General features: G+C 38.0%; 2 protein-coding genes across 2 annotated transcripts in view; one reads left to right on the top strand and one right to left on the bottom strand.

Annotated features, from left to right (window-relative positions):
* Positions 1 to 25,282, bottom strand: part of LOC132109357 (ankyrin repeat domain-containing protein 50-like) — a 164,480-nt gene that overhangs the window by 24,995 nt on the left and 114,203 nt on the right. The gene's annotated exons all lie outside the window — the stretch shown is intronic.
* LOC132110048 (protein sprouty homolog 1-like) lies at positions 21,364 to 25,032 on the top strand. Its single transcript, XM_059516632.1, has 2 exons — positions 21,364 to 21,663; positions 23,694 to 25,032. The coding sequence occupies exon 2, from the start codon at positions 23,746 to 23,748 to the stop codon at positions 24,595 to 24,597; it is 852 nt and encodes a 283-aa protein (XP_059372615.1). The 5' UTR covers positions 21,364 to 21,663; positions 23,694 to 23,745; the 3' UTR covers positions 24,598 to 25,032.

The following is a 25,282-nucleotide window of genomic DNA, read 5'->3' as shown; positions in this document are numbered from 1 at the left end:
AGCTTCTGTAGAGATTGTGTTCGTTCGGAGTCATTTGAATTACCTTGATATGAAAACGATAGAAGTCTACTCATTAATCTCCACATCAGCTGTAGCTGGAGATCTCTGTATGTGTGAATGTGTGTGATCTCGATCAGATCAGGCCTGTTTGGGAGTGAATCCCCTCACAGGAGGATGTTTTGTCTGAGAGACGCTCACATTTCTGCAGCAGAGCCGATATCAATCTCTCAAAGCAAGTTACAGAAAACACACACTCCGAGAGAAAACCCAGAGCCTGTGTGTGTGTGTGTGTGTGTGTCAGGAGGTGTTGAAATGCATTGTAGGACGAGAGGAAGTAAGCTTGACTTCAGAGAGAGTATTTATCCGGCTCTGCCCTGCATTCTTTGTTATTTGTCTCAGGTTTCTGTCCAGGTTATCGTCTCATTAATCTCTCAGTGCTGCTGATGTTTTTAACGAGACGTTTATTCTCACATGCTCAGATCAGTCTCGCTCGCTTCTTATCTGCTGCTGTTTAGGCCAGAAGCATACATACTCAACTCAAGTATGCAAACACAGACGAATGCGTCATGTCCCGTACTTTAAGATGCACTTTAGACGCTCAGTTTCATCTTTACAGCTCTGTAATGCATTGGTGATTGATTAAAGTATTGCTGATGCTGACTGTGTCCCGACAGGTTTCAGAGTTACTGAGTAAATACATGACTGAATCAGAGCGAGCGCTTCGAGAGACCTGAACAAAGCCTCAAAATCACTATTACTGATCCTCATCTTATATTAAACCTGCATGACTTTCTTTCTTACATGAAATGCTCTAGGAGAAGGTTTTATGAATTATACTTGTTTCTCTTTTTTACTTTGCAATGTGGACATTTTCCAGCTCCAATGCAAGTTAAACTCATGTCTTTTACCACAGAAAAACAGTAACAGTAAAACAGTAAAGCTGTTTAAATCATAATTTCTACCAAACCAAACCACATAATTGTATCCAAAGTGACTTACAAATGAGGACAATGGCTGCACTGGCTCCCTATCAAACATCGTATAGATTTTAAAATATTGCTTATTACTTATAAAGCCCTGAATGGTTTAGCACCTCAGTATTTGAATGAGCTCCTTTTACATTATAATCCTCCACGTCCGCTGTGTTCTCAAAACTCAGGCAATTTGATAATACCTAGAATATCAAAATCAACTGCGGGCGGCAGATCCTTTTCCTATTTGGCGCCCAAACTCTGGAATAACCTACCTAACATTGTTCGGGAGGCAGACACACTCTTGCAGTTTAAATCTAGATTAAAGACCCATCTCTTTAACCTGGCTTCACATAACATACTAATATGCTTTTATTATCCAAATCCGTTAAAGGATTTTTAGGCTGCATTAATTAGGTAAACCGGAACCGGGAACACTTCCCATAACACCCGATGTACTTGCTACATCATTAGAAGAATGGCATCTACGCTAATATTTGTCTGTTTCTCTCTTGTTCCGAGGTCACCGTGGCCACCAGATCCAGTCTGTGTCCAGATCAGAGGGTCACTGCAGTCACCCGGATCCAGTACGTATCCAGACCAGATGCTGGATCAGCACCTAGAAAGGACCTCTACATCCCTGAAAGACAGCGGAGACCAGGACAACTAGAGCCCCAGATACAGATCCCCTGTAAAGACCTTGTCTCAGAGGAGCACCAGGACAAGACCACAGGAAACAGATGATTCTTCTGCACAATCTGACTTTGCTGCAGCCTGGAATTGAACTACTGGTTTCGTCTGGTCAGAGGAGAACTGGCCCCCCAACTGAGCCTGGTTTCTCCCAAGGTTTTTTTCTCCATTCTGTCACCGATGGAGTTTCGGTTCCTTGCCGCTGTCGCCTCTGGCTTGCTTAGTTGGGGACACTTCATCTACAGCGATATCGTTGACTTGATTGCAAATAAATGCACAGGCACTATTTAACTGAACAGAGATGACATCACTGAATTCAATGATGAACTGCCTTTAACTATCATTTTTGCATTATTGACACTGTTTTCCTAATGAATGTTGTTCAGTTGCTTTGACGCAATGTATTTTGTTTAAAGCTCTATATAAATAAAGGTGACTTTGACTTGACAATGGAATCCAACAAAAAGAAAAAAAAAGATTAATGATATATAAGTGCTAAAACAAGTCTCTTTTATTATTATTATATAATGAATAAACAGAAAACAGATTGAATAGAAAAAGATTAGAGCAAGCTCATGTTAGAGGCTTTTTTTGCTCATGTTAATTGTATAATGAATAAAAAGAAAACAAATAGATAGAATACAAAATGAACAGATAAGCTAGTGTTGTTGTTTTTTTACAGTTAGTAAATGAATAGAGTGCATGCCTAAAAGGGGCACTTTAAAATAAATAAATGATAGAATTAGAATAGAGAGTGCTAGAGTTAGAGGGTCAATTAAAGATGGAAGAGATGTGTTTTTAGCCGAATCTCTCTCTCATACACACACACACACACACACACACACACATTTCCTCCTGCTGTGTTTGAGTGCTTCCACTTCCTGCAGCTAGAGGCTCACAACAGCTGTCACTCATCCTGATTGACAGCTCATTTGTCAGTCTCAGACCCCCTGCAGGACCCCCCCTCCCCCCCAAAAAACCCACACACCCTCATTTGAATCTCACACAAGCAAATGGAGAAACACAGTGAGTGTTAAACACACACCTAGACTCTCCTCAGCTGCCATGAGTGAGTCTGTGTGTGTGTGTGTGTGTGTGTGTTTGTGTGTGTGTGTGTGTTTGTGTGTTTGTTTGTGTGTGTGTGTGTGTGTTTGTGTGTGTGTGTGTGTTTGTGTGTGTGTGTGTGTTTGTGTGTGTGTGTGTGTGTGTGTGTGTGTGTGTGTTTGTGTGTGTGTGTGTGTGTGTGTGTGTTTGTGTGTGTGTGTGTGTGTGTGTGTGTGTGTTTGTGTGTGTGTGTGTGTGTGTTTGTGTGTGTGTGTGTGTGTGTGTGTGTGTTTGTGTGTGTGTGTGTGTGTGTGTGTTTGTGTGTGTGTGTGTGTGTGTGTGTTTGTGTGTGTGTGTGTGTGTGTGTGTGTGTGTTTGTGTGTGTGTGTTTGTGTGTGTTTGTGTGTGAGTGTGTGTGTGTGTGTGTGTTTGTGTGTGTGTGTGTGTGTGTGTGTGTTTGTGTGTGTGTGTGTGTGTTTGTGTGTGTTTGTGTGTGTGTGTGTGTGTGTGTGTGTTTGTGTGTGTGTGTGTGTGTTTGTGTGTGTGAGTGTGTTTGTGTGTGTGTGTGTGTGTGTGTGTTTATTTTGCTGCAGTTTATAGTCTGGTGTCAAAAGTGTCCCTTAAGTTTGGATAAACCTCCTTCTGGGGACATTTAAGGAACCACAGCTGGAGAGATAAAAAATATCCTAAAAGTATTTTCTTTTGGGGTTTATAGCCATAATTAACTTTTATTTTATTTATTATTTTATTATTATATATTTTTATTTTTATTATTATTAAATGAATAATATTATTAAACGATTAGTAGGGCTGCCACCTAATAGACTAACCGTTAGTCGACGAGAATAAAATGTTAGAAAATGTTAATGCAACCTCCTTACTGTTTTTCCTGACTAATTCATAATCATTACTTCTGCCGGTGCGCTGTGGTAAGCTTAATGTGTGCACTACGTAGGCATTTAAAGTCTCATTATAATGATTTAAATAGTTTATTAATAAATGTGCAATTAGTCGGCTAATGCTAAAAATGAATGACGACTTGTTGACCAGAAAAAAACATTTAGTTGAGGGCAGCCCTAATGATTAGATAGTTCATAATAATTAAGAATAAAAACTCTTTTTGGGGACATTTGAGGAGCCTCGGTTGATAAAATAATTGATTCATAAATAAAGTAAAAATATATATATTTTTTATTTTCTTTTAGAGTTTGTGTCAGTGTGTAGTCTTTATAATTAACTTCACATAAATGAAATGATGGAAAATTGTGCTCATTTATGTACTGAACTAAGTGTGTTTTTAATATTTTTTTTGTGAAGGTGTCTTATATGTGACGCTGGAGCACAAAACGTATTTTTGCGTCAAACGTAAGAGTCAATTTTTTGACATTGAAAAGCTGAATAAATGATCTCTCCAGTGATGTGTGGTTTGTTCGGAGGACAATATCTGTCTGAGATACAACTATTTGAAAATCTGGAATCTGACGGAGCAAAAACATCTAAATATTGAGAAAATCATCTTTAAAGTTGTTCAAATTAAGTTCTTAGCAATGCATATTACTAATCAAACATCAAGTTTTTTTATATATTTACAGTAAGAAATTTACTAAATATCTTCATGGAACATGATCTTTACTTAATATCCTAATGATTTTTGGCATAAAAGAATAATCAATAATTGTGACCCATACAATGTATTTTTATCTATTGCTTTTATTATTGCTTCTGTGCTGCAGGGACACATACATCTGTATGTAATGAGAAATGAGTGTTTGTGAGTGTTTTGAATGACTGTGGTGTTGAGACTGAGAGAGACTGAGAGAGAGAGAGAGAGAGAGAGATGGAAAAGTGTTCTGGTTTTTCTCCTGCAATGAATGTCTGTCAGCGCTTGAGTGTGATGTGTCTGCAGTGAGAGCCTCTCTCTCTCTCTCTCTCTCTTACACACACACACACACACACACACACACAGCTTGATAAGTCTTCCAATAACTCAAACACTTCCTTCCTGCTGTGTTTTTCCTCTTTCTTCAAAGAAAAACCCTGTGAAACATCTCAAACATGCGGCTCTGTCCAGAACAAACACTCAAACGTTCACATTCCTGTTGTGAGCTTTAAGTGCTTCCCGTTCTGGCAGCTCTTCCGAGGTTCTGGATCCCGTCGGGAGGATTCGGGACCGATCTGAGCCGAAGCGCTGTAGATCTCACGTACTGTGCTGCTTGTTTTTCTGAGCACTTTCCTCAAACCGCTACGAGTGGATCATCAGATCAGCCAGCGGACAGACGACGATCACAGCTCAGAGCAACATCTACAGTATTTTACTGTCAGAGAATGAGGGGTTTGGCACAATTAAACATTTCTGAAAAATTGATTAAAATGAAGTGAGTTTTTGGTTAAAACAAGAACAAATGTCTGTCAATGGAGTCACAAAAATTATCTTGTTTACCCCTTGAATTAAGTTTATTCTTGACTTTATTATGCTAGCAAAACATTTTGAGTGCATCTATCACACACTGTATTAATAATACAGCTGGATGTTCAACAGAATTGTAATGATTGTTTTTATATATAACTTTGCATTATTTTTGCTCTGTAAATATATTTTAAATATAAAATTTTTTAATGACATTTTATTTTATGATACATTTGAACTTATAGATTAAAATACATGTTTTAATTTTAAATGTAGTGTGTGTGTGTGTGTGTGTGTGTGTGTGTGTGTTGGTAAGTGTGTGTGTGTGTGTGTGTGTGTGAGTGTGTGTGTGTCTGAAACATGACTGGAGGATTGTATTGAATAAATCATCTTCAATGACACGTGTAGGTCACATTTCACTGGAATTAATCAAGAAATTATATTTTGTGTAATGAAATCAAGGCTATTTTGAGAGAAAAATATGTTTTTTCATTCACCTTTTCATTATTATTATGTGAAAATTGTCATTATCATAAGGGTAATGATCAAGTTTAAATATCAATAACTAATAATAACAAAGTAAAATAAAAACAAACAAAAAATAAAATAAATTAAAAAATTAAATTAATAATAAATTTATACAAATGAATAAAAAAACTTTTAAAATAAAATAAAATAAATTAAACTATTTCTTTATAATAAAATAATAATAAATAATAAAGTCCCTTGTGCAATAAAATAAAAACATTTAAAAAACAATACAATACAAATGAGTATTGTAAAATTTAATAATAATTACAGTAAAATTATAATAAAAAAAAATAATTTAATAAAAACAATTTGTCCTTCATACAATAAAATGAAAATATTACAAATATTTTTTTAATTAAAAATAATACAAATTAATAAAAGATATAACTCCAAAATTAAATAAAATTATAAAAAAAATAAAAAACATAAAAAAGACCTCTCTTGTGCAGGATGATTTTCAGGACTGTGATGAGAATGAATAATGATAATTTGCAAGTAAATGTGAGAACAATGTTCCTGATCTTAAAGCAGACTTAATTTTCTTAATGCAGAATACATTTTATATCATACTTTTTAATTTGAGGGTGAGACATGACTCGATGATTTCTTTATTCAGTTCACACAACCAGTTAATTTCAGCAACTTTTATTTTTTGCATACTTTGTTCTTTGACTGTCAATTTCCAGTTAGCATTTCTTCCTCTATATTTGTGTCTTTGTTAGTAATTGTTAAATCCAGACACATTTACTTTGTCTAAGAAATTAATCAGAATGAAGTGAGTGCATGAGATCAAATATCTGTCAAGAAGAGAAAAATCAAGATCTGTTTTTCTGAGTCTTCACGGTGTCGCTGTAAGTTTGCACTGGGGCGACGGTTAAAAACATTGTGTTTGGGCTCAGCTCAACGGAACTGGGTTTAAATGACACAAAGGATCAGGCGGCGCACAAACACAGCGCTTCCGATGCTCGGCTTAGCTCTTTACAGAGACGACAGATCGAGCGAGGCAGGAACTGAAGGCTCTTTGTGAGGCAGATCTGCCAGGATTTCCAGCATGTGCAGTCTTGTCTTTGGGCTGATCAGACCACCACAGCTGCAGGAAATCTCCCTCCTCCACAGGCCTGCGCTCCGACTACACAAACACTAAACCTTAAAAACTGCTCCAGTGGAAATGTTAAGACTTGTGCAAGATCACATTTAAAGCATTGAAATAGAGTTTAATTGATATTTGCTGTTGTCCCTTAAACTTTAGTTAAAGTTTTAGTGCTGTATTGAAATGTCTGTATAGTTTTAATTATTAAAAAAAAATTCACTTAAAGTTTAGTTTATGTTTTAGTAATTCTGCTGTATTTTTATGTCTATATTGTTTTTATTAATTTTTATTTATTAGTATAATTTCTTATTTATAGTCGCATATTTTTAATTCATTTTAGTATACTAATTTTGTTGCATATTTATTACTTTTTGATGTTTATATATTTTTTTTGGTAATTTTTAAATATAGTTTTATTCATGTTTTGAAATCAATTTTCTGTTGTCCCTTAAATTTTAGTTAGTTTTAGTATTTATTGCTGTTTTCAAGTGTCCGTATTGTTTTTATTCAGTTTTATTAATTCGTTGAATTTTAGTTGTGTATTTTCTGTTTTCCCTTTAATCTAAAACCTTGTAAGATTTTTGTCTTTATAGTTTGTAATATTTTTTAGTTATTTGAATTTTTTTGTATAGTTTCTCATGTTTTGAATTTGATTTTTTACTATTTTCAGTTGACGTTTTGGTCATTTTACTATATTTCTTATTCGTTTTTTTAATATATGTATGTGTCATTTTTACTCATTTAATTTATTCGTTTTTATTTTTATTCACAGTTTTTGTTCAAGTTTTTAATTGTACTTTATTTTCATATTTTCATTTTTTTTTCACTTTAATTTCAAATGAAAGTTTTTGTAATTTTTACTGTATTTGTGTTCGTTTTTTAATAAAATTTCTATGCATTTTTTATTGATTTACTTTTAGTTATTTTAGTACTTCAAGAAATGCTTCTTTGGCAACAAGTTGAATGGATTTTTATATATTATTTCAATTAACATTTTTTTTTATTTCTATGGTTTTATATTTAGTGAACTCTAATACTTTTATCGATCAAATAAATTGCATTGTTTAAATCGTCTAGTTTAGTATTGTATGAAGTGCTATAGAAATAAATGTGACTTGGCTTTTTAAAGCACATGATGCTGTTCTCATGCTAATTGATAGTAAAAGCTACAGATCGTAGCAGTGAATGAGTGTCTGTGAAACCTCACACTGCTCCACACACACATGCAGTAACAGATGGAGAGCCCCACCGGGGGCAGATCTCTTTAATAATACCCCATTGTCTGTCCCGGAGCGCCGGGATCCTCCGAGCAGCACATTAAAGCCTCTTACAGGTGGATCAGAGGAGCTTTAATCCGTCAAACACGTCTGATTCAAACACTTACAGCAGCTCAGAGTTTGTTTCTGTCCTTTCCAACAGTTTGAGTTCCTCAGATGTGTTCAGCTCTCAGGTCTCGAGACGAGAGCACTAGTCCATCCAAACCCGTAACAGATGTCAAACACAGCAGGCCGGGACACCAGAGCTTGTCTCTTCCGCGCGGGGAGCCACAAAATTTGTCTCTTTTGCAGCGTGGTAAAGTCTGGAGCTAAGAAAAGACACGGCGCTTCCCCTCGTGGCATTCATTTGAAACTCTGATTACAGCCTTCCCTTCCCTCAAACACAAACACAGGCCTGGAAAAACCGGCCTTCCAGCGACGCACAGCCAACGACGGGAAAACCACACAACTGGAGGATGCTAATGAAGAGAGGGTCCAGACGGGATCATTTCCTCCGTGCTTCAGCTTCTGCACAAAAACACAAAGAGCATTGAAGAAGCTGCCTGATGATGAGCACAGTTCAGAAAACTGTGATACACTAACACTCAAAACGTCAAAGCAAGATTTCTGTATACTTTTCATCTTCAAGCAAGCATTCAATTGTTCAAAAGTGACATTAGAGATAAAAAAAAATTCTGTTTCAAATAAAAGCTGTTCTTTGAACTTTCTATTCATCTGTGAATCCTGAAAAAATAAAATGTATCACAGTTTCCACACAAATATTGAGCAGCACAACTGTGTTCAACACTGATAATAATCAGAAATGATTCTTGAGCAGTAAATCATCATATTATCATGATTTCTGAAGATCATGTGACACTGAAGACTGGAGGAATGATGCTGAAAATACAGCGGAGCATCACAGGAATACATTACACTTTAACACAGATTCACACAGAAAACTGCTGTTTTACATTAGAATAATATTTCACTATTTTTACTGTATTTTTGTTTAAAATTTAGACCAGAAGTGTAGTATAAATGAATTCTCTTAAAACATAAGAATATTATTTTATAAATTGTCCATTTTAAGTAAGTCATGCTCTTTACATCTAATATGACTGAATACTATGTGCTAAGCAAGTGTGTGTGTGTGTGTGTGTCTGTGTCTGTGTGTGTGTGTGTGTGTGTGTGTGTGTGTGTGTGTGTGTGTGTGTGTGTGTGTGTGTGTGTGTGTCTGTGTGTGTGTGTCTGTGTGTGTGTGAGTGTGTGTGTGTGTGTGTGTGTGTGTGTGTGTGTGTCTGTGTGTGTGTGTGTGTGTGTGTGTGTGTGTGTGTGTATATGTGTGTCTTTCTTCTGCCTCTTTCGTTCTTTTTTTTTTCCAATCAAGGAGGAATTATCTTCTTACCGGAAAGCGAGTTGGCCACTAATTTTAGCCGCTCTTGATTGAGGCTCAGGCTGAGACCACATCCGCTGACCCAGAGAAGTTCATTCCTACCAGAACACACAACATGTGTTTAGTTCTCCAACACACACACACACACACACACAGAGCCGCAGTGTGTGTGTGTGTTCAGCTGTATAGGCCTTTTTTCATAGTATGTGGTTTCTAGAAGTATTTTTCCATTTCATTTGATTTATTTATTTGAATTTCAAAGAGTTACACTTCACAGTAAGGTTCAGTTTATTAATTTATTGCAAGGATTTTAAAACTTCTTACTGCTTTGAAAAACAACAATGTATATACAGTACAGTTAGGTCCGTGTATATTTGGACACTGACACAATAATTCTGTCTCTGTAGTCAGCGGAATAGAATTAAAATGAAACTATGAAGATGAAATTGAAGTGCTTTAATTCAAGGGGTTGAACAAAAATCTAACACAAAATGCTCAGGAATACAACTATTTTTATACACAGTCTCCACTTTTCATGCAGTCAGACAAATAAATATAATCATAGATAAAATGTGCATTTTTAATATTTTGTTGAGAATCCTTTGCAGGCAATGTCATTATACGTATAACTGTAACTTGAATATGTTTTTACACATAGCTAAAATAATAAAAATTGTGCGTTTGCCCAAATATATATGGACCTAACTGTATATATACAATTAAAACAATAAAATTATCATATTTATTAGGTGTATATACATATATAAATCAAGTTTGATGTCACTTAAATAATTAATTCATAACTTTATTATATACTATTACACACAGGCGTCAATTACGTTTATTATGCATATACCATTTTTTTATATTTTTAATTCACAAAATGCATTACTGTACATAATCTTAGATTAATAAATGCTTCTTCATTGTTTGTTTTTTTATGAAACCTAATGCGTGCAAATAATGTTAAGCAAATAACCTTATTGCAAAGTGTTACCAAACCAAGCAGCGCCGGACTATCATTACAAATTTACATTTAAAGCAAAGAATATGAAAAGAAAGACACAGACTTTATACTTAAATTCTTTTGATTTCTCATGATTTTGTGCATGTTTGGTTTCCGCTTTGAAGTGGTTTTGCAGTGTCTGGTTGGTTGTGTTTGTTCAGAGATTGAGCTCCTGAGCTGAAGCAGTAGCTCTGAAGCTGTCTCTGATCCTCGTCTGGTTTATTTCATCCGTTTGTTTCTGTATCTCTGCCACAGTTCCACACAGTATTCCTCTGAGATGGTGTGTCTGACACTTTAAACACATCTGTCTGTCTCTGACGCTAAAGCTGTCGCACATCTGTGTGTGTGTGAGGTTAGCGTGCAGGTGTGTGTGTTGTGATGAGATGAGATCACTGCGAGACTGTGCTAATAAACACACGCGCTCATTCTTTCTGTTCCCTTCAGATGAAAACCTGCCTTCAACTTTACAACTTTTATAAAAGCATAGATCCTTACCTACCTATTTGTATTTGTATTTATTTGTATTTTTTGTATTTTTTTATTCCTTATTGTGTTTTTTGTTCTGTTGCTGTCATTATGTTGCACTGCGGAGCTTCTGTCACGAAAACAAATTCCTTGTATGTGTGAACATACCTGGCAATAAAGCTCATTCTGATTCTGATTAAAAAACAAACACAACAACAACCAAAATACACATCACAACAAACGTTAGATTGAGAAAGCATAGCCTTATCAAGTTTGAAGTTTGTAAAACTTTAAAACAGTTTGAACTGGTAGCCTACATTAGCATGGCTCTAGCATGTTTTAGCACAGGGTTAAAGGTTTTAGCATGTTGCTTGCATGAATTAACATGTTTCTAGTATGTTTCTACAGTAGTATGTTAATCGCATGAAATGAATTAACATATTGTTGACATTTCTAACATGTTTAGCACATGGATAGCTTGAACAATCATGTTGTTAGAACAAGGCTGCCATGTTTTTGCCGTTGAAAAACTGGTCATGAGCTGGTTCTTAGCAGGAGCTAGTTGCTTGGGAGCAGCTAAAACCAGCAGCCATGCTTCAAAACATCCGTAATCAGCATATATGCTGATTTTTTTAACAGGGTTAATTAGCATGTTTATAGCATGTTTATTCACATGTTTTAACAATATACTAGCCTAAATTTGTATGTTTTAGCACATTGTTATTATTATTAAGCATGTTTCTGGCTTGGCTTAGCATGTGTTACTATGATTTAACATAATGCTAGCATGTTTAGCATGAAGTTACATGTCTCTAGAATGTTTCCTGTATTTTATCACATGACTAGCATGAATTAACATGTTTAAAGCATTGATAGCTTGAATAATCATGTTGTTACCATATGGCTAGCATGTTGTTAACTTGAATTATATGGCATTATTTTACTGACAAATGTCAAGAGTGCATTATTGTAGCGCGAAAGCACATAAATATAATGCGTGAGCGCGAATCTCTCCACTTATGTGCAGATTTCCTTGCTCTCACACAAAACTGGGGTTGTGCGCTCAGATATACGCTGCTCTATTACTATGCTAGCCTACATTAGCTTGTTGTTAGCATGTTTTAGCACATTTTTAACAGGTTTCACCATGTATTTACTAGTTTCTGATGTTTCTAGTATGTTTATCAAATAGCTTGCATGAATGTTAACTTGTTTCTAATATGTTTTGAACATTGCTATCATAAATAATAGTTAGCCCATGGCTAAAATTGTTTTAGCATGTTGCTAGGTAGATTAGAAAAATTAGATCGAATGGAAGCTGAAGTGAGTATAACGTCAATCCTCACTAGACTAGAGCTCATCCTGAGGAAGCCTCTGTCATAGATGCTAGAAGATCATTGAGACACTTTCATTGCAATGTTGATGGTAACGGTGGGCAGTGAGGTCATTTCCTGTGTTTACAGCTCTGGGTTAAAATGGCACCTGTGTGAGAAGGTCACGATGTCTCTCTTTCCTGTGTGTGCACTGCGGTCGGTGCGTCTTGCTGTCTCTCTTTGAGAGGAAGTCCTCAGCGCTGGGAATCCCTGACTTCCTGTTTTGGTGAACAGACAGAAGCCCTTCACACCTGCAGACAATCAGACTCCATCTGTCTGACAGGAAATGTGTGTCTGTGTCTGCGTGCGTTCAGACGATAGATAGATAGATCGATAGATATTCAGATAGATAGATTGATAGATGAGGACAGACACACACACACACAACCACACACACGCACACACACACGCACGCACACACACACACACACACACACACACACACACACACACACACACACACACACACACACACACACACTTGGCCGTTTGGTAAACAGGAAGTTTAATTGTTATGTAAAACCCTAAGGGCACACAGATGACAGCTGCCACTCAACACCCTGTGTGTTTGTGTGTGTGTGTGTGCGTGTGTGTGTGTGTGTGTGTGTCGGGGGTTTCTGTATAGCCAGCAGCAATTCTCAGACTTCCTGAAGTACTTCTGTCTCTATTTACTCTCTCACACACACACACACACACACACACACACACACTGGACGTGTAGCTGCAGTTTTGGGCTGAATGGAGCTTCCTGCTCTGTGTAAACTGATCTGTGCCTGAAAGAATGTTTGATATACCTGCACTAAATAGCTGAGAAAGAGTGAGTGTGTGTGTGTGTGTGTGTGTGTGTGTGTGCGTGCGTGTGTGTGTGTGTGTGTGTATGTGTGTGTGTGCGTGCGTGCGTGCGTGCGTGCGTGTGTGTGTGTGTGTGTGTGTGCGTGCGTGCGTGCGAGTGTGTGTGTGTGTGCGTGCGTGCGTGCGTGCGTGTGTGTGTGTGTGTGTGTGTGCGTGCCTGTCAGCATGTTTAATTGATGACGAGCTGTTTATGAGCTGCTGTGTGTCTGTCTGCACTCATTGTGTAGAAATACTTGAAGAACAAAAAGAGAGAGAGACAGGTCTGATGCTGATAAAGTGTTTTGAGCTGCTGTAGGTCTGATCAACGTTGTGATTATAACCTGAGTAACAGCATGAGGTGTGTTACTGAGCGAGAGAGAGGGATTACCACACACAAGCTGAGCAGAAATATTCAGTTTGCTTCTGATGTTGATATTTATAGGAAAAAAATTCTGCTGCTTGTGATCTAAATCACTGAGATCTTTCTAACAGTAGAGCAGATACTGATATAAACTGATGTAGATATGAGTCTGTGCTCTGTATCTCCAGTGATGAGATGAGATGTAAATGATCCGCACATATAACACAGTGATGGAGAGCTGAAGAAATCAAGGCTCCTCAGAAGATTTGAGATGTTCTGGAGGCTTGTGAAGATCATTCCTCCGCTGAGGAACAGAGAAAGTAAAGCTTCTGGAAACAAACGCTCCTCAAAAGATCCTGAGGATCAGATTTGAGACTCTAAAACATGATTGATGGAGAATCAAGTAAAGCTGAGCTGTTCATCTGGAGATATTACTGACCTTTACTTGATCAAAATCAGTAAAAATCTGACACCAGAAGCTCCAGCTTGTACAATTACACTAAAAGAGCTGGAGTGGATAATATAAAAGGCATGAAGTGGATTGTGAGAGAATCATTTACAGTCACACATTTGGCAAATGCTTTAATCTAAAGTGACCTACGTTGCATTCAGGCTGTATGTTTTCAGTTTTCATTTTTGTATGCATTCTCTGGGAATCGAACCCATGACTTTGTAATTTCTAGCTACTTATAATTCTATGTTAATATAATTCCACATTTTTATTTGATTTGCCTGCACTACATTAGCAGATGCGTAAAGCGACTTACAGTGCATTCAAGCTATTAATTTTTTTTTTTTTTAAACAGTATTTGTGCGTTCCCTGGGAATTGAACCCAGGACACAATGCTCTACACTGAGCCACAGGAACACTATACACACAAGTGAAGCGTGTAAATGTTGTTGTCAACTCGCAGCGTTCCTGTTCTTCCAGTGTGTTTGTGGAGAACCGTTTCTCCTGACACACAAAAGCTCTGGCGGCTTCATTGTGTCTCTGTGGGTTTGGTCTTTGCTTACAGTAAGAGGAACATCTGAGCGCTCTGGTTTTGTCTTTCAGCTGAAGGTCACGCAGATGTAAGCAGATCTGTTTCCGGCATTATACAAGTATCTGTGACTGCACTGATAGCAGAAACCCATCACAACCACACGCTCATCTGGAACATACAGATCATTCACAATCCTAAATGTTTACCTGCTTTTATGAGTTTAACACAATCACGAACAAAAAATACAAATATTGATTCCAAATCACAGAGAGGCTCAAAATCACTTTCCAGAACATTCTCCTTCACCATTCCTGGCTGGTGGAATGATCTTCCCACCACGAAATGATTTTTAATTAAAATCAACTAGTTAAAAATAACATGATTTTTAAGTGCAGAAATCTGACCTGTTTGATTGATGACTGACAAACATGCATCACATTACGTTTATTGCTTTTTTATGTTAAAACATAATGCAGAAGTAAATTTAGGTCTTAATATTTATATTTATAAAAGAATAGTTTACTGATGGATGCATTCAGACAACATCATATTCGCTTCATAAAACACCTGATTGAGTGTCTGCTTGTGTGTGTGTGTGTGTGTGTGTGTGTGTGTGAGAGAGAGAGAGAGATTTACGGTCTCTCACAGGAAGTGCTCTGGTCATACTAAAGCAGCTGTTGTGTAATTGTAACCCTGTCATTCACTGTGATTTGCATCTTTCCCCTGCTGCAGAAAACCTTTGAGGTGTGTGTGTGTGTGCGTGTGTGTGTGTGTGTGTGTGTGTGTGTGTGTGTGTGTGTGTGTGTGTGTGTGTGTGTGTGCATCCAGCATTTCTTCAGTGTTTCTGCATTACACTGATCTCAATAAATCTCAAGAAACCCGTACCTGTCCAACTTATAAGAAGTTATATTTTGCATAAAGAAAATGAAAGCCTATTTTAACACCATTATGATGCATTGAAGCATTTATATATATCATGAATGCATTGCATTGCTGATTGTTTATACGGCTAGAAATGAAACATAATTGTTATGGAAATGTGCACTTTTTTAATAAGTAAACACATGCTTCACTTTCTTTATGCAAAATAGAATTTCTTGTTATTTCTTTTTGTGGTGAAATCTGAGCCAGACGGGTTTTGTTACTGCAGATCCGCCCGTCTTGATCTGTGAAGTGTTTGTGTTTGATTCTTCTAAACAAACCTGTTGAATAGAAGCTCTTTTGCTCTCAGACGAGCTTCTGTCCTGTAATTCTACTTAAGTTTCTTTATTCAGAAGGTTTAAAAGCTCCTTCAACACACACACACGCACACACACCCGGCGGATCCTTGAGGACAGGAAGTGTGTGTGTGCGGCTGAGTGATGAATGAGAGAGAAAGAGAAATAAAACATGTTGACTCCTGCAGTCCTGCGCTGAACATCTGAATGGAACTAATACCAAAGCTGCTAAACCCATCGTTTGATATTGTTACCTAAAATCGAAATACAGTTAAAGTAAAATAAAAAACAAAAAGCTTTATTTCATTTAATGTTTATTTTCTTTCAAGTAATGTAAATGTTTTTTGGTTTTAGTTTCAGTTAACTATAGGAAATGCTTTAGTAGTGTATAGCGCGTAAGTACTGTAGTACTAAAATAACACTGTTTCCAGTATTATTGTGTTTAATGTCCTGTTTTTTGCATAATGCTAACTGAGACTTGTTATATCTTTTGTTGGATTTGATGATTCTATTGTCCTCATATGGAAGTCACTTTGGATGAAAGCATCTGCTAAATGACTTAATGTGCATGTAAATGTTTTAAAGGGTTAATTCACCCAAGAATGAAAATTCTGTCATTAATCACTCACCCTCATGTCTTTCCGAACCCATAAGACTTCTGCTCATCTTCTGCACACAAATGAAGGTATTTTTGATGAAATCCGAGAGCTCTGTGACCCTCCATAGACAGCAGCACAACTGTAATTCTCACAAGCTGAACGTAAACAACACTGGTTATGTTTATCGTGTTCTGGGTTACTGTTCACAGTGGTAACTCAAGGAGAATAACTGTTTAATAAATGATGTTATTATTGTTTTCTCAGAGCACAAAAAGTGTTTTCATAGCCTCGTAAAAATACAGTTGAACCCCTGATGTCACATGGACTGTTTTACTGATGTCCTTGCTATGTTTCTTTACCTTAGGATCCTTGCTGTCTATGGAGGGTCAGAGAGGTCTTGGAATTAATTAAGGGCACAACAGAATCTTTTTAGGGCATATTCGGGGTCATCTTCAATTGGAAAAAAAAAATCGAATGTAAAAACAATTAAGACTTGTTTTTCAGTGTTAGTCTATTGTTAATCTGGTGGTTTGTAGTGTTTTTCATCACGTCCTTCTGTTTGTCTCCAGTCGTGATGCACAAACTGTTATGAGGAGCTGTTATGGTTACAGCACACACACACACACACACACACACACACACATGTTCAGTCGTCTCCCTGTGCTGTGTTTGGTCTCTTCCTGAGGACATAAGGAAGCAATGTGCCACAGATCGAACCAATTGCACTGTAGGGTCAGAGCGATGACTTCCTGGAGTTGTTTTCTGTGTCTGTCTGCTCTCTGTTGATTCAGTCTGTTGTTTTCCTGATAGACAGACAGACAGATGATGGTTCAGCTGCTGTAATCGTCTGTTTCTCATCATCTGTTGTGTGTGTAACTCCTCTCTTAACTGCACAAACAAATCAAGCTGCACAATATATCCAGACCATATCAGTATTGGTCATAATGAGTTTTTTTTTATTTTAATTCATCATATCAGTCTGGCTGATAATATCAGTTCAGTTTTTGGTCTACAGTTCAAACATGTATATTATTTTAAATGGTTTACTATTAAATAGTTCTTCTGCTGTATAGTTTAATGTTTTGATGCCTCATTTCCAGTGGGATTTTACTGGTAGTTTTTCATATTTATATCTGTCAGATTTATTTATATTAAACACACACACACATTTATATATATATATGTGTGTGTTTTTTTTTACTTTATTGACATGAAAAGTGTTTTTCACTGAATAATGTAGCTATATGTATTTATAAATGATAAATGTTTAATATCGGCTAAAACACTACCATTCAAAAAATTTGGGAAGACAATGTTATTATTTAAAAGAAATAAAAGTCAGTAAAGACATTCATAAAGTTACAAAAGATTTATATTTCGAATAAATGCTGTTCTTTTGAACTTTCTATTCATCTGTGAATCCTGAAAAATTTAATGTTTGACAGTTTCCACAAAAATATTGTGCAGCTCAACTGTGTTCAACACTGATAATAATCAGAAATTATTCTTGAGCAGTAAATCATCATATTTTCAAGATTTCTGAAGATCATGTGACACTGAAGACTGGAGGAATGATGCTGAAAATACAGCTCATTTTAAAATGCAATAATATTTCACAGTTTTACTGTATTTTTTATCAAATAAATGCACCCCTGGTAAGCAAAAGGGACGTCTTTCTTATATTGCTCGTGAGTGTGTGTGTGTGTGTGTGTGTGTGTGTGTGTGTGTGTGTGTGTGTGTGTGTGTGTGTGTGTGTGTGTGTGTGTGTGTGTGTGTGTGTGTGTGTGTGTGAGTGTGTGTGTGTGTGTGTGTCCCGCTGCTGGACACTCACATCTGCTGGAAATCTTCACGCTGCAGTTCAGGAGCATGCCCATCCATCCCAGCGTGCACCTGGAGGACCTGGTGACCCACACGGAGCGCTGCTCTGGGGGAGAGGTGAGAGGTCACTGCAGCTGCAGGGGTCAGAGGTCACGCCATCATTTGCTGAAGTGTTTTCACACTGTTTTCGTGACAGAGACGCTGTTCCTCTGAAGCCCGTGTGACTCTGAGCTGCTGTACAGACCGTCCATTGTGTGTTTGTGTCTGTGCTCACCGTGACTCAGCAGTCGCTCCTGTGTGTGTGTGTGTGTGTGTGTGTGTGTGTGTGTGTGTTTGAGAGAGAGCGAGAAAGAGGGAGTGTGTGTATGTTTGTTTGTGTTTGTGTGTGTGTTTATTTAATACACCAAATAAATGGTTTGAATGAATGATTCAATGACTCACTCATGAACTGGATGAATCAGCATTTTTGAACAGATCTCTTGAATGAATGATTCAGTGACAAATACAGTTTTTAACAGCGCTTGTTGACACCTAGTTTAGAAACACTGCCATCAACACAAACATTATTTGAAGTGGCAGTTACTTTCAAAAGGGGATTTGCTCTGTTTTGATCACTATTATAGACATCATCCCAGTATTTCTGTAATAATGTGAATGACTGTAAGACAGAAAAATTGTTGAGCCCTGAATTTCAGCCCAGGCCCGGCTTATTTACACCCTTTGGTCAGGGCTTCAGGCCTGTTTTAAGCTTCTGCCAAACTGTTGCTATAAAATCAGAAGCACATAAATCCCTGGAATATCATTATATGCTCAAACATTGAGATTTGTTCTCATGGAAAAATGACTAAAGTAGTCAAACCTGTTCATTAGAAAGTGTTGTCCCAATACTTTTGACAATATAGTGTACAATATAATTTATATAGAATTTTAAGTATGTGTATGTATAATTTTATATGCATGTCTGTGATGAAGGAAGCGCTTCATCTCTGCTGAGTGTGTTGTGGAGCATCAGCTCTACTATCTGAACTGTGTTCCCAATCGTTCTCTCAGCACACAGGAAGTGTCTACACACTCACTTCCTGCTGTGGGGTGAGACCTCTTCTCTAAATGCAGCTCTGGCTCTGGACAGATCCACACTGCACTGCTGCTGCTGTAAGCAGCGGTTTTGTTGGTTAAAAATAGTTTTGTAATTATAGAAAAAGATTTTTGCTGCATGTCTCTCCTGAACGCTGTGCTAATTTGTGGTCAGGCGTTTTGCCATCAAACCACTTCTGTGTGCTCAGAGCTGACAGACGGCAACACGACACGCACACACACACACACACACACACACACACAGACAGACAAGTGTGTTATGATCGGATTATTCACATTATCTAATTACAAAAAAGAAAAAAAAACACACACTTTCTTTTGCCCAATAACTCCAATGAGCTCAATAAAAATGTCAAGAGAAATATACGAAGTAGGCTGATAATATTTCATTCAATGTATATATATATATATACATTGTATATATGTATATATATATATGTGTTTGTGTGTGTGTGTGGGTGTGTGTATGTGTGTGTGTGTGTGTGTGTGTGGGTGTGTGTTTGTGAGTGTGTGTGTGTGTGTGTGTGTGTGTGTGTGTGTGTGTGTGTGTGTGTGTGTGTGTGTGTGTGTGTGATCAAGAGTGTGTGTGTGTGTGTGTGTGTGTGTGTGTGTGTGTGTGTGTGTGTGTGTGTGTGTGTGTGTGCGATCAAGTGTGTGTGTGTGTGTGTGTGTGTGTGTGTGTGTGTGTGTGTGTGTGTGTGGTCATCTGGTCTTAAAGAAGTTTGAGATAAAGGTTTTATTTGATGACAGAGCAGTGTTTTATGGTTTTGTGCTGTAAAACTTTACACACCTGCAGCTCTTCACACACAGGAAGAATTATTGTCATTAATTTGTGAGCGTGGCCAAAAACATGATTTGAGGTCACAGGAGGACATTTTTAAACTTCACAAATAAATGTTTTATTCTCCTGCATATAAAGAAAGATTGCTTTCATTTACTTTAACCCAGAAGCGAAAACCTCAAAGAGAAACACCAAAAGAAACTTGATGTTTTATAACATGTTCTTCAGATTAGAATTAAAAACATTAAAATGTGCATAAATGTGCATAAAGCCTGCAGTGCTGCATGTTGATATCTAAGTCTATTAAAAAATAGGAACAAGAGGAAATAAAAGAAAATATAACATTTTGATGAAAAACTTAAAAACCTAAACAAAAAATGGGAAATGTTGCTTTTGCAACTAACTGAAACAAAATAAGTATTAAATATAACTAAAACTGGAATGAAAATAAATAAATAAATTAAGGCTAAATGTAAAATAATAAAATTAAAAATAAATAAATAGGACAAAAGCACACCAAAGCTAAAATTATAATAAAGTTAGTTCAAAATACTATCTAATATACATAATAGCTACTAAAACAGCACTGGTTCTACAAAATACCTTAATATATTCATGATTGATCTTAAAGTTGTTATTAATATACAATATAGAATTTTAATAATATAATATAGCTATCATAAGTATACATGTTACAAAACATTTTTTTTTTAGGTTGTTGTTTTTTTGTTTGTTTTTTGCTGTGTAAAGGGCCTATGTTGTAATTCTTATGTAACAAACAATATAGTGATGTAAAACTAAATGTCAGAATAATTTTCACTGCTGCCTCTCAGCAGTGTCGTGTTCTCTCTCTCTCTCTCTAATCTCTCTCTCTCTCTCTGTGTGTGTGTGTGTGTGTGTGTGTGGCTCGTTTCCATTTGAATGCATGAAATGACTTTGTGCTGAACTTTCCTTTCTCATGTAACCGGATGCAGCACATCCGCCCCGACCGACACACACACACACACACACAAACACACACACACACTCGGGGGGGGGGGGGGGGGGGGGGCGGGGGGGGCTCTCGCGCTCTTAAGGTTGCACCAGCACTGCTCGTGTTTTTCATCTGATGTTTTCGAGAAGTTTTATGGACAGACACTTAGAAAACTTTTAATGAGAACTGATAAAGTTATATTATTTTAATTACCTATAAGTTTAGTGCAGCCCTCCTTCATGAAAAAAAGGAAGCAAACTGTGTGTAAAACTAGAGACTAATGCTCGAAACAAAATAATAATGCATAAAACACTTTATTACCACACACACAAGTGCAACTGAGAGTGTAACGGCGCACATAAAGTCTTGGAGTAAACGCTCAGATGTTGAACGCGTGCGTAACGCGCCTCGGAGACGCTCAGCAGCAGATGCGCGTTTGTTTCACATGATCCACCTTAAAGCCAGAGCTAGTCCACCCCTCCTGTATCAGCCCCATGATCCTCTTTCATTCATCAGTGTGTGTGTGCGCAAAAACAGCGCACGCATCTGATCCGACACACACTTACGCAGAGTCTGACGCGGCGCACGGACTCTAAACCAGCGGCGAACGCGCTTCATTCGCGGATTTAACCGGATTCCTTCTGCCTTTCCCCGCGGATTCTCCTCTGGATGTTATGCTCGCGGTACTGCGCTGATTCTTGGCCTCGCTCTGGACATATTGATGGATGTTTGGCGCACGGACCGATGGATTTGATATTTTGGGAGTCTGTCTGTAGGTGCGTATCAGTCCTCACACACACCCGTGTTACTTCGTACGGAATCGTGCAGGATTGGATGGAGATCGTGAGTGGATCTCTGAATCCGGAGCTCTGGGTCTCCACAGGCCGCTGCGCGCAATAAACTCGCGTTTATTACTCAAAACTCATGTTCATAATCATATTATGCGCTTCAGGCTGTGCGTGCATGAGTGTATGCGTGTGTTTAAGCCTGAATACACACAACACACACCCTCCTCCCCCAGCGGGGTTGTTTTCATTCATAAGTTTTTTTTTCTTGTCGTTTTGCGTTTTGTGCGCTGTTTTTTTTTTTTTTTACATATTAATTATATTTGCAAAAGATGCACGGGTAAAACAATACAGAGTTAAACTATGAATATAAACAGATACTTTTTTCTTAACATATAAATGCGGATTATTATTATTGATTTAACGCGACATTTTCTAATCTGTGCGTTTTTCGTTTTGCATGCGTAATTTTACTGGCCCAAACGATTGTATTCATTTTTGCATGCTTACTACTATTAGCTCAAACGATTTTATTCCGTTCTCTACGTTTAAACTTCTGAACTAAATAGTAAATCGCCGAAGCCTCGTGAAGTCTCGGACTCGTCCCGCATCATGAAGCGCTTTGAGAAGCGTGTGAAGCTCTGTGTTTGATTTGAAGGCTTCCTGCTCTGTGTGGCTCTGCATTTTAATGTTAACCAGCCATACACATGCAAATCAGCACGGGAAGTATTTGTACTTTACTTCAGTTGTGTGCTTATTGAGGTCTGTACAAAGTCTTGTTAATAGTCAACTCTCTCTCTCTCTCTCTCCGCTCGGGGGTTAAATGGCTCTGTGAATAGAAGGGAAAGAGCTGGAGACCTCTCACACACACACACACACACACACACACACACACACACACACACACACACACACACACACACACACACACGCACGCTTCTGCAGTGTGATTTATGAGCTCAGTCTCAGAAAGTACATTTGCACACGTAAAGTCCAGATCTGCAATTTTAGGGCTTCCTATAAGAATAAAGCCAGCGGTGACCGTGCATCTCCAAACATCAGGGTATGAATTGTGTCCAGGGGGGTTTGACCCTCTAATTAAGGCTTTAACCCCACAAAGGAAATCAAAAACAAAAGCTCCTGGGGCCGGGAGTGTGCATGTGCTCCAACAGGGTCTTCAGTAACCACTAGTTAGATTTATTTATTTTTTACACCAGTACATGCTACAAAATAATAGTTTTCACGACGGCTTTTGGAACCTGTTGGTGAACAGTTCTCAAACTAACCATTGGTAAAATTGTGTTACTGCATCGATAGATCCAGATGTTTTAGAAAAAGTGGTTGGGTAACAGTCTACTTGACCTTTCTGCTTAATGCATCATAATGTATGTTATTAGCATTATATCTTTTCATTAATAATTCATTTTAAATGCATTGTCATTTTTACAGATTGTTTGTTACATCAGAAAATAGCATGTATTTCCGATACATTTTAAGGTGCATTGCAGCCTTTCGGAAAACTGTACTTAAAATAATCATTATTTCCTAAGTGAAAAGAACATTTTAATAAAATAAATAACTTTTTTGAATTGAAAGTTTCCATTAATGTTCAAGGTTCTTCATGGAACCAGTAGATGCCAGTAGAGAACTTTTTTTTTGTAAAGTTTAGGGGGAAATTATTTTTTTGGTTTCCAAAAGAACCTTTCAGTGGTTAGTCAAAGATTTTGTCTAAGTGTGAGCCTGCGAACATTTTAATAATCTAAAGAACCTTTTTCAAATCAAGTCACCTTTATCTATATAGCGCTTTATACAAAACAGATTGTGTCAAAGCAGCTTTTTCCACTATAAAGAACGAATGATAAAGGTAGCCTACTTCATGGAACCCATAGATACCAATAAGGAACCTTTATTTTTAAGAGTGAGGGTGTATCATAAAAATTGTCTAAAATTGTAATAGAGACAAGAAAAATCTGATTGCATTGATTGCATGTTGAGAATGACGACCTCTGCTTGTCTCTCAGGGTGTCAGATGAACGTTGCATCCGTGTTGTTTGGAGTTGCTGATCGTGTCTCATGGATCATCACGGTCAGCGTGGAGGAAGCCTCCCATCCGGTGCCATCCTGTCCCTGGACCAGATCAAAGCCATCCGCTCATGCAACGAGTACACTGAGGGCCCGGCCGTAGCACCCAGACCGGCCCCGGGGCCTCCACCAAGCAACGCAGACAAGCAGGAGAGGACTCACGAGATGATCCTGGTGAATGTGAATAACAACTACGAGCACCGTGCGGTGCATCCACCAGCGCTCAGCAGATCCACGAGCTCCGGGAGCAATAGCAGCGACGGATCGGAGCGAGGCCTGCTAGCACCGTCGCATCATCGCAGTCCCACTGTACGGACTCAGCCGAAATCTCTGAATGCATCCATGCATCCGTTTCTCGCACCGGACGTTCCTCTTAAACAGGAAAAACTAGACTTGGCGCATTTATACATCTGCGAGAGTTGCGGGAAATGCAAATGCAGCGAATGCATGGCACCTCGTCCGCTTCCGGCGTGCCTCACATGCAACGGACAGTGCTTGTGTTCGGCTGAAAATGTTGTGGAGTATGGGACATGCATGTGTTTAGTCAAAGGGATTTTTTATCATTGCTCGAACGATGACGATGTTGGGGACCCATGCGCGGACCGGCCGTGTTCTCTGTCACATCCGCAGTGCTGCTCACGCTTTCTGTGCATGGGACTCATGTCGACACTCTTTCCATGTTTGCTGTGTTACCTGCCTTCTAAGGCTTGCGTGAAAGCGTGCAACTCGTGCCACGACCGCGTGAAGCGGCCTGGATGCCGCTGCAAGAACTCTAACACCGTTTACTGCAAGCTGCAGAACTGGAACCAGACGCCAGGACATGCGCCAGGAAAACTGTCCTGAGAAATCACACGTATTTCTTTAGCTTTAAAAAGCTGGTTTTGCTGCTGCAAGATGCGGAAATTGCAAAGAGGGTGAGGCTGGGGGAGGAGTTATGTCAATGAGTGCCTGATAAGCTCCGCCCCTCGTGGTGCAGAAGAACCACTCGTTTGTTTTCTTTAACCTGGCTGTGTTCCACTCCACTTTTAGTCACATACTCATGAACTTCCTTAAGCACTTCCCCTCGGGGGAATGCCACTTTAAAGTGCGTTTCACTTCGTGACGATGTTTATGGACTGATTTTGACAGAGGATGCGAGTCTGCTTCATATGCACACATCAGGCCGCGCCATAGACCACTATGCAATGCGATTATGTCGTCATCACAGATCGCGTTTAATATATCCCCACCTCAAACAACTCTACACTCTTAAAAATAAAGGTGCTTCACGATGCCATAAATAAAAAAATGTTGTCTAAATGCTTCCATAAAGAATCTTTTAACATCTTAAGAACCTTTCTGTTTCACAAAATGTTCTTTGTGGCGAAAGAAGGTTCTTCAAATTATAAAAAAAGTAAGAAAGAGATGGTTCTCTGGCTGAATGGTTCTTTGTGGAACCAAAAATAGTTCTTCTAAGGCATCGCTGTGAAGAACCTTTTAAGTACCTTTGTTTTTAAGAGTGCATAATATATAAAAAAATATGTATTTT

This window comes from Carassius carassius, chromosome 29 (genome assembly GCF_963082965.1).
Source record: "Carassius carassius chromosome 29, fCarCar2.1, whole genome shotgun sequence".
Classification (NCBI taxonomy): Eukaryota; Metazoa; Chordata; class Actinopteri; order Cypriniformes; family Cyprinidae; genus Carassius; species Carassius carassius.
This window is presented reverse-complemented; position numbering and strand designations above follow the sequence as displayed.

Excerpts from the sequence above, each read along its gene's own strand:
- LOC132110048 (XM_059516632.1), top strand. The coding sequence starts at position 23,746 with ATGGATCATCACGGTCAGCGTGGAGGAAGCCTCCCATCCGGTGCCATC.